Here is a 17270-nt window from a genome sequence, read left to right on the forward strand (position 1 = left end):
AGCTCAGTCGTAGTTATCCTACATGTCGACCTGCAACGTACCCCTATCAAATGCGTATAAGGAAATAGATTATCCGCAGTGCGATAAGTCACTGTTTATGACAGTACTTAGCTATTTACAATATAAACACGTTTCCGAAATACGCGGCACAAATTTGGAAACGTGTTTTATTAAAAAATAAGAATAAACCTGTTTAAACACAGGCCCTTTGGTGCTTCGACTTTGAGCTATGTTCCATTTAATGTAGGGACGAAGGAGAATGATGAGAAATAATGTGTAAAACTCTCCACATGAAATGGTAATTTACAAGTCTCTGATTTCAGCGTTACTGTTTGCTGTTTGCTGTTTGGACAACAGCCAATTACAAATAATGCTTAAAATATTGTTGTTTGCTTTCACACCGCGTCTCATTAATGATTATCGGATATGCTCCAAAATTACAGGCGTGTTACAAATTAACTTGCATCCATGTTCTGCTCGCTGTTGTAATTCCGCTGAATAATTGGCTGCCGTTACATTACAATATTTGTAAGATTGGCCCACATATGAAATTTCACCCAGGTCAGGTCTGAAGGTCCATATTTTGTCGTCTTTGTGCACAGAACACGACCGTAAATTGTTTCGTGTGTTTCAGAAACACCACGTGCGTTCATAGATGCTTATCTGATATTCTGCAAATGCTATTGTGGTTGAGCGTTGTGCCTACGAGGAGGGTTGCAGGCAGAGATGAGGTTTACAGAAGCCATATTGTGTACCGTATTTATACTGTGCATATTTTAGAGCGGCGTGTTATGTTATGTACTCTTGCTTTGTCACCCATCCAGTGTCCCACATCCTGTATCAGTTTGCTGTCGATTTGTGTAGACAATAGTAGTCAACACTGAACAACCCCCGCAGAACAATTCATGCAGCCACGGACCAACGGGTGGGTATTGTTACCACGATAGACCAAAGAGGATAAGAGTGATAACAAGGGACGGCCGACGTCAAGGGAGTCATCCACACCCACTCGTGTTAACTCCAGTCTATTCAACACCAGGTGTTGGATAACAATAGATAAACGTATGAGCAAAACACTGACGGCGTCGAAAGCTTTTCAGAGAGACCCCGACATTATTAAGCTGTCTTCGTGCATTTATAAATGAGCGTCATTTTAAAATACTTGGTTTCTGCATGAGAAAGAACAGATTTACACAAAACGAACGTATTTGCTGCCTGTTTCACTCTCAGATTTAAAGAGAAGCACAGAATAATGTACACTGCTTGTATGCCCACTGTCATTCGATAATTCACAAGAACAGCGGAACAGAGCACGTCGCGAAATAGACTTAAAAAGTACAAATATATGATTGCCTTCGTTGTTTAACTCGGTGTGATCCAACTGGCGCCCCGCGGGTCACATCCGACCCAAGACCACATGTAACTAAACCCTTAAAATTATTTGTTAATTTGTTATTTGTACTACAAGCTCATCCATTTTATTTGCTCCGAAAAATTTGAAGAGATCGTAGTTCTGACACTTTTTTAGCCCACAGTAACACGTTGGCTATTAGTTTAAAAAAGTTTCGGGAGGTGCAGTTTCTTGGCCCTTGGGTCCAACGGGAAAGCTATTCTTGGCCCGATAGAAGGAAGAATTTGGACCACCCTGTTTTATTTAATCAAGAATTGAATTGTTTCTCTTTAACACATTAATGAAGAAGTATTTAGTGAGATTATTTATACATTTATGCTCAGCCGCAATTGAAGTCAAATTCCTGCCAAACGCCAACACCAACACAAAACTGACCCGCCTGACTCCAGATTCGCATCAAAGACTCTGCCAGACCCCACCATAGGTGCCACCATATCCTCGGTTACATTTGATGCTGCCAGAGTCTCCACCGTCTGAATTTAATTTCGGATTTTTTCGCATTTGTTGACAGTCAAGCGTGACGGACATTGGCTGTTAGAAGCAATTTAGCTAAACTGTTACTGTTATGTTCTAATGCATCTTTATGAATAGGCTGCTGTGACCTCTCCCATTTCTAACTTCAGATTGCTGTCGTCTGAGTTATAACGCCGAGAAGTATTGTAGGTTGTTGCCAACGTTATGGACGGAACTGTACTCTCCATCTCCCTGAAGATAGAGACAATTCTTCATATTCTGTCCGTACGTCCGTTTATGTCCTACAACAAAAAGTTGGAATATGAAAACTTTACGTAACTTAAGTGTTTCCTACTTTCATTGAAGCACCAAATTCTTTTGCGGTAGACTGCAGATATTCCAACGTAAATACTTTGGAATATGTTTGCAGCGCTGTCTGCTATAACATATTTAAACAGGTCATCTTTTAATTCGATACGCGTTCATTACAGGCCTAACTGCTTCTATTATTACTCATTCTTTTGTGGAAATGTTTCTTTCCGTTTCTCATTGTACCTGCAGCAGAAATTAGCAACTTTAAAAGTATAATTCTCTTCTGCGCCGACAGCGGTTTCCGTAATTACATTATCTCCCATATATACATATATGCATGTGCATGCATGCATTGCTCTGAATGCTGCACGTGTTATTGTAGTTCTGAGTGGCTACCATTCCATCTTCGTTCTTTGGCCGTGGAATGTCTGGACACTGGAATTCTGCCATTTTACTATCTTTTTTCAAATTATAATTTGATAATTATTGTTACACTTTAGTGCTCGCTGACACATCTCGGAGTAATAGAGACGTAGCCTCTTAAGTTTTACACCAAAGTGAAAAAATCTTTGACCAGTGATGTAGTGGATAAAGGCCCAATGGAATATGTAAAAAATTTTAAATGAAATTAAGTTTTACATGATGTTAGCAAAAGCCACAGTTTAATTTGCATAAATGAGCTAAATTTCTTTTGGTATATTAAATTTTTTTTTACAAATGTTGAGAGTGTTACACTGCTGTCATCTGAACGCTCATGTCGGAAATTGCATAACATATTTGGATTATTAATTGTCCTTAGGTTTCCTTTACTGAAGTTTAATGTGTAACTTTTGGGGATGAACTACCTTGAATGTTGAGGATTTTTTGAATGTTTCTGCAAACATTGCGGTAGTCTTCTTGGTGAACGTGCATAACATGAGGTAAAATACATATCTCATTGAGCTATACAATCCACTTAAACATATATGATGTGAGGAAAATTCTGGAATACAAGGAATAATAGTTTCTGACCTCTGTGGCAGCTTCTGTTTAATGTGGTTTGCTTTGTAACAGCAGATCTGTATCCAGGACATATGAACGTCATCTCCAAAATGGAATGTGCATGTATACAATAACAAGGAATGTGTTTGCGAAGTGCATGCACTTCGCTGAAGTTAAACTTTTCATTCTTTATAAACACCAGGCTGTATACTGAAGTTCCCGTCATGTGCAAGTGGATTAGAGTTTGAGATTTTGTGGTCTGTATGTATGTAAACTACAAATGTGATTATGAAAGTGACCAGTATTCTAGCTTTAATATGCTATGCTTCTGGAAGATACATTCGAAATTCCTGAAGTGCTAATTTTAATATCGTCTCCAAGACGTACGCTGTTCACAAAATGGACGTCTTTTATATTTCAGTCTGGAGTATTTTACAGGGCTTCATATAAATTTATCATTACTGTAAATTTATTATTGTTGTTATCGTTTCAGATGAATGGAATCTCTCAAAATTCTCCTCCCCTGAAACATTTTGAGTAGCGTAATTATGCCAGTCTACCGCCATTATCATGTAACTAATGGCCAAGTCGTTATGTATTGGCTGCGTGCTTCACGAATGATTAAAATAGTGACTATTAATTGTAACCCCACACAACCAATATACAATAATTTTTCGCTTGAAATATTTACTACTGTATCTATTATCAAAGCGGATATAAAAGTGATGACATGAGGGAGATTATAAGCGCACCTATTAACCGTCATCCATCATCAGACCTATACAGAGGCAGCCATCTGCAATTGCCGGCGTCATATAACCATAATTTTACAACTCATGATTTGTCCGTGGTAAAATCCTGCCGGTACTCCAATGTACGATTAATTTTAACACGTTTGTTCGTCTGGTTCAGATAAAATGTACGTCGATTCAAATAATCCTTTATCAAAATCCGTTACTATAATAATTAATTGTTTGTTTGTCTGTTTATTTGCTGGCCCTCGCTCGTACTACGAAGTGCAATATATTCCGGGAGAGACCAGAGCAATTCATATGATAATAAGCAGTGACTAGGTTAATGTACTGAATATTGTCATTTGTCCTGTTATGGATTACTAATAATTTGTGTGTAATGATCTTTATTTTTTCAGGTAAGTGAACATCGTGGAGCCGCTGTGAACCTGTTAGCGTGTTATATTTATGGCGGGTTATTTGGAATTTGAAATGGGTGAGTAAACATAAAATATTAGCCGTCAGGAAGTACAAGATTTTATGGACTTATAAAAACAATGATTTGTGGATTACAGTCTGTAAATACATAAGCTACAGTATTCAGATTTAATCTTCCGTGTGGTCGTAAATAAAATAAAGAGAAAATTAATGCCATTCTACGTATAAAATAATATTCATTACTAGTGTGGTAATTTACTGCCAAAATTAGAATGCTTACCAGGCACTTTGATAGGGCTTACTTGATTGTAGAATATAATTGTCTGAGAATTTAAAATATTATCATTGTACAGAATCTTCAAAAAGTTTGTATAGTAGATACGAAAGTCGACAACGTGCTGAGACTGGCAGTATGTAATTTTTAATCGTGTAGTTTGGTAGGTTGGATTTATGACAGTTGTTTACTATTGACATAACGTTACATTCAAAATAGTGTTGTGTCCAGTAAATTTGGCAAATGCATATAAGAAAGTGTCTTTTTCTACTTTATAGAAAGAATAGAACATAATTGAGCATTCTGTAATAGATTTCAGATATACGTAGCAAAATCCTTAAGAACAAAGCGCGCTGTGACGTATATTTAGGCATTCTGCATATTTATGAATATTGGCATATTTTAATTAGAACATCGTAACACAGTGTTAAGTTTTGTTAATTTTTAGTGATAATATCGAAAAATTTGTTGGACTTTTTTTCAAATCATTTACCCTTTCATATAGAACGCAGGTGCCTTGAATTTCGAGTTCATTATAATTCCATTGTTGCTTTCTCAAAGACGTCATACTAGCAGCAGTGAGATTTTGAACACCGCGTCAAAGTCCAAACATAGTTTATAGGGTGTGGAGACTGGGTAGGAAGATGGCTCACAACTACGTTTTCAAACTTGGCGCAGAAGTTACTTCCAGTTGTCGGGGTGTCTGTGGTACCGCTGTGAATTATTTAAATTCTCACATACAAAGGAACCTACAATAACTAGATGGCATCTTATTTGCTGGTTTTGAGACTTAGAGGGAAGGTGCTTACATATTCCTCTGCTTAAACATAAACGTGTTAATAATTGCTAACAAATTAATGCTTTGAATGCCAAACTCTCAAAACATGTTTTTTGTATCAAAGTAAAATTTGCAATAAGAAACTATTATTGCATTTTTTGCGGTATTTTTTCAGATGTTGTGTTCTTTAATCCGAATAACATCGGAAGAGATTTGCAAATAATTTTGTTCCTTGCGTTTTCCTTTGTGATTTAGAAGAGTAAATTGAAACTGAAATTATTATTTGTCAAAAGTTGTGGCTGCTAATGGGTTGAAAATGTGAGAGAAGCAGACAAGATAATATTTCACTCCTCTGTCATAGGTAAATGGCTTACAGAATTTTGAAGTTGTGCGATTGGAAATTTTTATTCCAAAGCGAATAGCGCATTTTTCAGTATCGGAATGATGGATTTTTCTGTAGAAATTTCTGAAAATATGAACACATCACTAGCATTACTTGAAGACTGGATTCTGTATATTTTACCGACCAAGTCTTAAGTAATTAATTTTGTTCTTACGGCTTGTACAAAGTGTTGGAGTATTACCTTATTCAAATGCACTGCTTCACGGAGACAAGCAAATTGAAAGGGCATGAATGCAATGTCTGTACTTTATTTATGGCTTGATCATGTATTATGTATGACACATTGCCATTTTCGTGAAAGTTGAAGTTGGTCTGAAGTTTGCTTTAACTCATTGACTAAGAACGGACTTCGTGAAGTTTGGTTGATACGAAGCCCAAATTCGGGAGACAAGGAGAACTTCTTTAACATATACCAGGGACAGAAGATGGAAGGAAGCAGTGGCGCATGGCGACCAAGTGTCTGCATCCCTTCTTTGATATGAAATTTACTTAGGCACCATGAAGTTCATAAACCCAGTTAGGAAGGGCCATAAGGGTAGCTTATTCTGTGAACAGCAGAGTTTATTATAAACCGCTGGTCTCCTTTCATCGGATTACGGTTCTTGACTGGTTTCGTTTTGTGGAACAGTGAACTCTTTTTATTACCACGACACCACCATCTGCTATAAACACTAGTCCACAAGAGTAGAACCTCAGAGAATATGCGAAGTTGTTACACGTAAACTGACACAGATGGAAACACGAGTACAGGCTGCTGACATGTGATGAATCTTTTAATTTGCTTAGATTATATTGAAACAGTTTCTGAAACTAAAATTTCGCCACTGCGATCTCATTGTTTGTGTACCCTACAACATTGGTATTCAAAGATTCTGATTAGATCTGAGGTTCTTATGACGTCGGTGGCGACAGCTTTTACCGTCGACATCAAAGGTGTTTGTTGCTTCCATCATTTTACTCGTCGCCCTGAAGATGGAAGCAGCAAGTTCCTCTGTTACGTCGGTAAACTTTTGCAAGAGAACACGGCTCTGCTGATCCAGTTCCTGTATTTGGATTGCGTAGTTTTCTTTTTACTCGCAAGCTAGTGACGTAAGCGAAACGCTCACTTTGATTCTGGCCACTGTACCTGGAACTCCAAACAGCGTCAGAGGTATAATATGGTAATACTGTTGATGGGTTACACGGAATAAACAGTTAGCCTACCCAGATGGGATACCATGGAAACAAGCTGCTCATAACGAGTTTCACAAAAATCTGTCTGTTAACGTTTGAAATATCTCCGCATTTTAATTTTGGTACCGAACGAAGCACGGGTAAACAGACAAGAAAGTGAAACTTTTGAGCATAGAATTTGAAAAAAGAAAAAAAGAAACGTCTATCATATAATCAAAATAGACTTAATTGAGCATTGTCTTTTGACGTGACGCTCGTAAACCTACATGTAAAGTACGTACGTCTAACGTCTCATCTTCAGTGTTATGATCTGTTGTTGAAATGCGAATCGTGAAACGCCATAAACATTAACTTATCGTTTGTAACGTAAATGACACTATGTTTCGGGATGTTTATAGGGACTCAGCATAGGTCTATTACATATAAACATACGGAGTAGAAGATTTCTGTTTCTCAGTGATCCTTGAAATCTTTTTCATAAGATAAAATTTATTTAGTGAAGTTAAGTCTGCGTTGAATAAAAGTAATGTGTCAGTCTTGTAATGATTTATACGAACAGAAACATATATTATCAGCCCGGAGGGCTTGTTAATAGAAGAGTTAAATGAAATTTCTTTGGACATTATTTTTCGTCGCCGAAGCCAAAATAAAGGCTCTAAGTTGTGGAAGATTAAGAAATGGAGAACAGTGTACTGGATGCTCTTCACGCATTGGCATGAATGAAGAAATATGTGTTGACCTTTCCGTGTCTCCCGGTCATACCGCTGTGTTCACTGGGGTTTAATGAAAGCAGGAAACAGTTAAGTTACGCCAACTTTTCAGATTCCAAGTTTTTGTTGTTGTTTTATATGATAATTTTAATAATAATTGAGGAAGAGCAAATGTTATGAAACTTCCTTATGTATTGTGCATAAGAATATGTTTTAAATTGGTTTCTATTCTTATTTCTTTAATTTCGCGGATGAGAAATTTGTTATTTCGCTTTGATGAGAGTTTGTACGTAGTCCATGCACCAGAGAAATGCTGTAATCGTCTGACACATTTCCGTCCCTGTAACTGCGTTGGGTGCAAATGGTGACTGTGCTGTAACCAAGTTAGACGTCTACGTTAAATTGCACGATCGTAAAAGCAGATTGCAATACGTTTATTGCCTGGTTTAAACCGAGATTTGAGCTGATGTTATAATAGTTAATCAAAGGCTTGTTGAAATAGGGATTATTATGAGATCAATGTGTCTGCAGGCTCTTCATAACTGCGTTGCACACATCAACATCAATTTAGGAACTTAGAGTAAAAATCTACTTCAGAGACGATAATGTCGAGCGCCAGTAAAGAACCAGTACGGCCGTTAAAATACGTCCTGTTCATTATTTTTTTTGCGGTTGCATTTAGGTTTTGTAATTAAAACGTTACTGGATTATTGTGATTATCATTCACAACCTACAAACACGTATATTATTATTATTACTTATTAATGACTGCAAATAAGTGGCAGTGACCTACAATAAGACACAACAAAACAATGAGACACAAAAAAACATAAGACACAACAAAAACAATAAGACACAACAAAACAATGAGACACAAAAAACATAAGACACAACAAAAACAATAAGACACAACAAAACAACACATCCCACTCAAAATAAAACAACTCATAAGATTACAAAACCATCTAACCTAAAGTACTTAACTTAAAAATTAATGCCACCTAGACATAAGACAATAACAGTAATGAATTACATACGTCATGAACTGATGCACTCACACAACAAAACATTGAGACACAACAATACAACACACCACACTCAAAATAAAACAACTGACACACAATACAAAACACACATCCACTAATTAATCACAATACTTAGAGTAGAATATAAAGTCCGCTCTCAGTACATGAAAATTTTATCCCAAAGAACTACAACCCATCATCACTTGGAGACTAAGACACTTCACTTCCCTTATCACCATCTAATCCCCACTTAATAACCCCTTGCTTGTAACTACTTTCTGACCCTCTTTCTAATGTTATGATGTTTTTATTTTTTTAGATGTTGTAATATGGGTTTATGGGTGATATTTAGAATTCAGAATATAAAATATTACACAAAAAGAAATAAAACATACCATACTGTAAAATTTACAGTGAAAGTATTTCAGTCGATTTTAATTCTGAATGTAATAACAATAATATTCCTTTAATGAACAACGAAGGTTTATTTTTTACTTCTGTGCTTTCTAGCTATTAATATACAGAATACTGAGTCTTCATGTAAAATACGCTTAATTTTACCAAAATCTGTCCTCCTTATTGTGTGAATCTTTTTCAGTTTCCATTACAAATGATGTATTACTGCTCGCAAATAATTTTTTCAACATCGCCACTTGAGTAAATGGCATTGTGTGCTGCAATATAATGTTCCATTTAGCTCATTTCAGATCCTTATTATGAGGTTAACACTTATTTAATCAGCTCCGTTATCGTGATACATGGACACACTGCAGCGATATGCCGAAATTTGTTTTATATGGGTTGGGTGCTTGGATTGATAAAAATGGTTTTAAGTTTTTATCAGCGCGAACTGATATTTCATAGAGCCTGTTGAAAATGTAGTAACATAAATATGAAACTGATACTTAGAGCGGAATTCTTTGTGTGACGGTTTCATAATTGTAAAATGACAATGTATATATTAGATATAAATATAAGGGTGAATATATTAGTTGAGAATATAATAATTAAGCGGAAGAGAAATTAATGAGTTTTTTACTTAATATTAGCTAATAAAGTAACGACTTCATGAAAAAACAAATTAGGCTTTCCAGTATTCATGTACACTCACAATAAGACTTTACAAAATATATCAAATCTAAAACTTCTTGACGATGGTGAAGAGTGATTTGAATAAAAATTTCCTTGGATATTATTCATCGTCTAGTAAAATATAAAACGTAAAACGACGTTTCTGAGATGGGACTCTATCTCCGTCTTCAGGTTTCTACACAATTGGGGCCACTACATAGAGCTAATACCTATCTCCAGACAAAGTAAAAAAGTGAAAGTCCTGGAATAAAAAGACATCACCACACCATCCAGCCGTGGGACGTAAAAGAATAAATAGTAGAAATAAAATTCGTTAAACACGATAAAGCCAAATAAAACAAAAAAAAAAACTCACAAAATGTGGGAATAAATACATATGAACATTAATTTGAAACTCGATGCACAACTTGGAAATATGCTTGAAATCAGTTTGCGTTAAGGAAGTGTTATTTGGTTGGTGCCATTTGATGTTTAGGGATTCTGGAACTTACGGCATAATATTTTATGTGTATGTTGTTACAACAGTCGTCAAAGTAATGCTGTTACGAGATTTTAGCCCTTACGGGATAATGTTTTGCGTGTTTAATACTTCATATTTTCTCAGCTTTCTTGACTGGTAATTCAATAGGTACAACACAATGATTATTTCGATGAATTTCAAGGGATTCTCACTCGAGCCACTGAGTAAATTACTAACAGGAACAACTTAGGAAGCTGCGTTTAATGAGAGTAGAAATTACTCACGTTTGAAACTATGAAGTTTCTTAACTTACCCCCTGGAATGTGTTTTTGCTACCGATGTATTTCGTTACTTAAGTAATAGCCAGCTCTGTAAAGGTTGCCACTGTGCCCTCGCATAAGATGTGGAACTCGTTATGTAATGGAGTCTAAGAGACGAATTTCACAGAATATTTTCTTGCATAATTATTACTTTTGTGTTTGTTAATGGTACTTTACATTAAACTTTTCAAACAAATGTTTTATAGACTAAGAACTCCGGATTTGTGATTCATGGTGTCAGCAGCAACGAGTGAAATGGACACACTTCTATTCCTGAATTAACTTCTTGTTTAAGTTTACTTAAAATATTTGCTCATAAAACTATTGTTGGGCCGAAAATTTCTGTCTTCTGGGTGGTTGCGCTGTGTAGTCTGGTCGATGTTAACCAACGCCCTGATGACGGAGGCAGTATGACCTCTGAAACGTTGGTTAACATCGACCAGACTACACAGCGCAACAACCCAGAAGACGGAAATCTTCATACTCATCGCCCTGATGACGGAGGCAGTATGACCTCTGAAACGTTGGTTAACATCGACCAGACTACACAGCGCAACAACCCAGAAGACAGAAATCTTCATACTCATCGCCCTGATGATGGAGGCAGTATGACCTCTGAAACGTTGGTTAACATCGACCAGACAACACAGCGCAACAACCCAGAAGACAGAAATCTTCATACTCATCGCCCTGATGACGGAGGCAGTATGACCTCTGAAACGTTGGCTAACATCGACCAGACTACACAGCGCAACAACCCAGAAGACAGAAATCTTCATACTAAGAAACGCCCTGATGAAGGAGGCAGTATGACCTCTGAAACGTTGCTTGACGTCGACCAGACTACACAGCGCAACAACCCAGAAGACAGAAATCTTCATACTCATCGCAGTGATGACGGAGGTAGTATGACGTCTGAAACGTTGGTAAACATCGACCAGACTACACAGCGCAACAACCCTGAAGACAGAAATCTTCATACTCATCGCCCTGATGACGGAGGTAGTATGACCTCTGAAACGTTGGTAAACATCGACCAGACTACACAGCGCAACAACCCAGAAGACAGAAATCTTCATACTCATCGCTCTGATGACGGAGACAGTGTGACCTCTGAAACGTTGGTTAACATCTACCAGAATGGCCTCTGAAACGTTGGTTAACATCTACCATACTACACATCGCAACATCCCGGAACTCAGAAATCTTCATACTCTGATATCGGAGGCATTATGACCTCTGAAACGTTGGTTAACATCGACCAGACTACACAGCGCAACAACCCAGAAGACAGAAATCTTCATAATCATCGCCCTGATGACGGAGGCAGTATGACCTCTGAAACGTTGGTTAACATCGACCAGACTACACAGCGCAACAACCCAGAAGACAGAAATCTTCATACTCATCGCCCTGATGACGGAGGCAGTATGACCTCTGAAACGTTGGCTAACATCGACCAGACTACACAGCGCAACAACCCAGAAGACAGAAATCTTCATACTCATCGCCCTGGTGACGGAGACAGTATGACCTCTGAAACGTTGGTTGACATCGACCAGACTACACAGCGCAACAACCCAGAAGACGGAAATCTTCATACTCATCGCCCTGATGATGGAGGCAGTATGACCTCTGAAACGTTGGTTAACATCGTCCAGACTACACAGCGCAACAAACCAGAAGACAGAAATCTTCATACTAAGAATCGCCCTGATGAAGGAGGCAGTATGACCTCTGAAACGTTGGTTAACATCGACCAGACTACACAGCGCAACAACCCAGAAGACAGAAATCTTCATACTCATCGCCCTGATGACGGAGGCAGTATGACCTCTGAAACGTTGGTTAACATCGACCAGACTACACAGCGCAACAACCCTGAACACAGAAATCTTCATACTCATCGCCCTGGTGACGGAGGCAGTATGACCTCTGAAACGTTGGTTGACATCGACCAGACTACACAGCGCAACAACCCAGAAGACGGAAATCTTCATACTCATCGCCCTGATGATGGAGGCAGTATGACCTCTGAAACGTTGGTTAACATCGTCCAGACTACACAGCGCAACAACCCAGAAGACAGAAATCTTCATGCTAAGAATCGCCCTGATGAAGGAGGCAGTATGACCTCTGAAACGTTGGTTAACATCGACCAGACTACACAGCGCAACAACCCAGAAGACAGAAATCTTCATACTCATCGCCCTGGTGACGGAGGCAGTATGACCTCTGAAACGTTGGTTGACATCGACCAGACTACACAGCGCAACAACCCAGAAGACGGAAATCTTCATACTCATCGCCCTGATGATGGAGGCAGTATGACCTCTGAAACGTTGGTTAACATCGTCCAGACTACACAGCGCAACAACCCAGAAGACAGAAATCTTCATACTAAGAATCGCCCTGATGAAGGAGGCAGTATGACCTCTGAAACGTTGGTTAATATCGACCAGACTACACAGCGCAACAACCCAGAAGACAGAAATCTTCATACTCATCGCCCTGATGACGGAGGCAGTATGACCTCTGAAACGTTGGTTAACATCGACCAGACTACACAGCGCAACAACCCAGAAGACAGAAATCTTCATACTCCTCGCCCTGGTGACGGAGGCAGTATGACCTCTGAAACGTTGGTTGACATCGACCAGACTACACAGCGCAACAACCCAGAAGACGGAAATCTTCATACTCATCGCCCTGATGATGGAGGCAGTATGACCTCTGAAACGTTGGTTAACATCGTCCAGACTACACAGCGCAACAACCCAGAAGACAGAAATCTTCATACTAAGAATCGCCCTGATGAAGGAGGCAGTATGACCTCTGAAACGTTGGTTAACATCGACCAGACTACACAGCGCAACAACCCAGAAGACAGAAATCTTCATACTCATCGCCCTGGTGACGGAGGCAGTATGACCTCTGAAACGTTGGTTGACATCGACCAGACTACACAGCGCAACAACCCAGAAGACGGAAATCTTCATACTCATCGCCCTGATGATGGAGGCAGTATGACCTCTGAAACGTTGGTTAACATCGTCCAGACTACACAGCGCAACAACCCAGAAGACAGAAATCTTCATACTAAGAATCGCCCTGATGAAGGAGGCAGTATGACCTCTGAAACGTTGGTTAACATCGACCAGACTACACAGCGCAACAACCCAGAAGACAGAAATCTTCATACTAAGAATCGCCCTGATGAAGGAGGCAGTATGACCTCTGAAACGTTGGTTAACATCGACCAGACTACACAGCGCAACAACCCAGAAGACAGAAATCTTCATATTTTTAATCGCCCTGATGATGGAGGCAGTATGACCTCTGAAACGTTGGTTAATATCGACCAGACTACACAGCGCAACAACCCAGAAGAGAGAAATCTTCATACTCATCGCCCTGATGATGGAGGCAGTATGACCTCTGAAACGTTGGTTAACATCGACCAGACAACACGGCGCAACAACCCAGAAGACAGAAATCTTCATACTCATCGCCCTGGTGACGGAGGCAGTATGACCTCTGAAACGTTGGTTGACATCGACCAGACTACACAGCGCAACAACCCAGAAGACAGAAATCTTCATACTCATCGCCCTGGTGACAGAGGCAGTATGACCTCTCAAACGTTGGTTGACATCGACCAGACTACACAGCGCAACAACCCAGAAGACGGAAATCTTCATACTCATCGCCCTGATGATGGAGGCAGTATGACCTCTGAAAAGTTGGATAACATCGTCGAGACTACACAGCGCAACAACCCAGAAGACAGAAATCTTCATACTAAGAATCGCCCTGATGAAGGAGGCAGTATGACCTCTGAAACGTTGGTTAACATCGACCAGACTACACAGCGCAACAACCCAGAAGACAGAAATCTTCATACTCATCGCCCTGATGATGGAGGCAGTATGACCTCTGAAATGTTGGTAAACATCTACCAGACAACACAGCGCAACAACCCAGAAGACAAAAATCTTCATACTCATCGCCCTGGTGATGGAGGCAGTATGACCTCTGAAACGTTGGTAAACATCTACCAGACTACACAGCGCAACAACCCAGAAGACGGAAATCTTCATACTCATCGCCCTGATGATGGAGGCAGTATGACCTCTGAAACGTTGGTTAACATCGTCCAGACTACACAGCGCAACAACCCAGAAGACAGAAATCTTCATACTAAGAATCGCCCTGATGAAGGAGGCAGTATGACCTCTGAAACGTTGGTTAACATCGACCAGACTACACAGCGCAACAACCCAGAAGACAGAAATCTTCATACTCATCGCCCTGATGACGGAGGCAGTATGACCTCTGAAACGTTGGTTAACATCGACCAGACTACACAGCCCAACAACCCAGAAGACAAAAATCTTCATATTCATCGCCCTGATGACGGAGGTAGTATGACCTCTGAAACGTTGGTAAACATCGACCAGACTACACAGCGCAACAACCCAGAAGACAGAAATCTTCATACTCATCGCCCTGATGACGGAGACAGTGTGACCTCTGAAACGTTGGTTAACATCTACCAGAATGGCCTCTGAAACGTTGGTTAACATCGTCCAGACTACACAGCGCAACAACCCAGAAGACAGAAATCTTCATACTAAGAATCGCCCTGATGAAGGAGGCAGTATGACCTCTGAAACGTTGGTTAACATCGACCAGACTACACAGCGCAACAACCCAGAAGACAGAAATCTTCATACTCATCGCCCTGATGACGGAGGCAGTATGACCTCTGAAACGTTGGTTAACATCGACCAGACTACACAGCGCAACAACCCAGAAGACAGAAATCTTCACACTCATCGCCCTGGTGACGGAGGCAGTATGACCTCTGAAACGTTGGTTGACATCGACCAGACTACACAGCGCAACAACCCTGAAGACGGAAATCTTCATACTCATCGCCCTGATGATGGAGGCAGTATGACCTCTGAAACGTTGGTTAACATCGTCCAGACTACACAGCGCAACAACCCAGAAGACAGAAATCTTCATACTAAGAATCGCCCTGATGAAGGAGGCAGTATGACCTCTGAAACGTTGGTTAACATCGACCACACTACACAGCGCAACAACCCAGAAGACAGAAATCTTCATACTCATCGCCCTGGTGACGGAGGCAGTATGACCTCTGAAACGTTGGTTGACATCGACCAGACTACACAGCGCAACAACCCAGAAGACGGAAATCTTCATACTCATCGCCCTGATGATGGAGGCAGTATGACCTCTGAAACTTTGGTTAACATCGTCAAGACTACACAGCGCAACAACCCAGAAGACAGAAATCTTCATACTAAGAATCGCCCTGATGAAGGAGGCAGTATGACCTCTGAAACGTTGGTTAACATCGACCAGACTACACAGCCCAACAACCCAGAAGACAGAAATCTTCATACTCATCGCCCTGGTGACGGAGGCAGTATGACCTCTGAAACGTTGGTTGACATCGACCAGACTACACAGCACAACAACCCAGAAGACAGAAATCTTCATACTCATCGCCCTGATGACGGAGGCAGTATGACCTCTGAAACGTTGGCTAACATCGACCAGACTACACAGCGCAACAACCCAGAAGACAGAAATCTTCATACTAAGAATCGCCCTGATGATGGAGGTAGTATGACCTCTGAAACGTTGGTTGACATCGACCAGACTACACAGCGCAACAACCCAGAAGACGGAAATCTTCATACTCATCGCCCTGATGATGGAGGCAGTATGACCTCTGAAACGTCGGTTAACATCGTCCAGACTACACAGCGCAACAACCCAGAAGACAGAAATCTTCATACTCATCGCCCTGATGACGGAGACAGTGTGACCTCTGAAACGTTGGTTAACATCTACCAGAATGGCCTCTGAAACGTTGGTTAACATCGTCCAGACTACACAGCGCAACAACCCAGAAGACAGAAATCTTCATACTAAGAATCGCCCTGATGAAGGAGGCAGTATGACCTCTGAAACGTTGGTTAACATCGACCAGACTACACAGCGCAACAACCCAGAAGACAGAAATCTTCATACTCATCGCCCTGATGACGGAGGCAGTATGACCTCTGAAACGTTGGTTAACATCGACCAGACTACACAGCGCAACAACCCAGAAGACAGAAATCTTCATACTCATCGCCCTGGTGACGGAGGCAGTATGACCTCTGAAACGTTGGTTGACATCGACCAGACTACACAGCGCAACAACCCTGAAGACGGAAAACTTCATACTCATCGCCCTGATGATGGAGGCAGTATGACCTCTGAAACGTTGGTTAACATCGTCCAGACTACACAGCGCAACAACCCAGAAGACAGAAATCTTCATACTAAGAATCGCCCTGATGAAGGAGGCAGTATGACCTCTGAAACGTTGGTTAACATCGACCACACTACACAGCGCAACAACCCAGAAGACAGAAATCTTCATACTCATCGCCCTGGTGACGGAGGCAGTATGACCTCTGAAACGTTGGTTGACATCGACCAGACTACACAGCGCAACAACCCAGAAGACGGAAATCTTCATACTCATCGCCCTGATGATGGAGGCAGTATGACCTCTGAAACTTTGGTTAACATCGTCGAGACTACACAGCGCAACAACCCAGAAGACAGAAATCTTCATACTAAGAATCGCCCTGATGAAGGAGGCAGTATGACCTCTGAAACG

At 40.3% G+C, this 17270-nt stretch overlaps 1 protein-coding gene across 5 annotated transcripts in view; it reads left to right on the forward strand.

Annotated features, from left to right (window-relative positions):
• The window catches only part of LOC110827975 (uncharacterized), a 289498-nt gene that overhangs the window by 33596 nt on the left and 238632 nt on the right, over positions 1–17270 (forward strand). The window contains exon 2 of one of the 5 annotated variants that reach the window (XM_087354847.1): positions 4308–4384. The exons of the other annotated variants lie outside the window; for them this stretch is intronic. Coding sequence (XP_087210973.1) covers positions 4357–4384 — 28 coding nt within the window. The 5' untranslated portion in view covers positions 4308–4356. The remainder of the gene's footprint in view (positions 1–4307; positions 4385–17270) is intronic. 5 annotated transcript variants of the gene reach the window in all.

Source organism: Zootermopsis nevadensis, unplaced genomic scaffold (genome assembly GCF_977971745.1).
Source record: "Zootermopsis nevadensis isolate Lab colony 2312 unplaced genomic scaffold, Znev_1.0 Znev_ptg000024l, whole genome shotgun sequence".
Taxonomy (NCBI): domain Eukaryota; kingdom Metazoa; phylum Arthropoda; class Insecta; order Blattodea; family Termopsidae; genus Zootermopsis; species Zootermopsis nevadensis.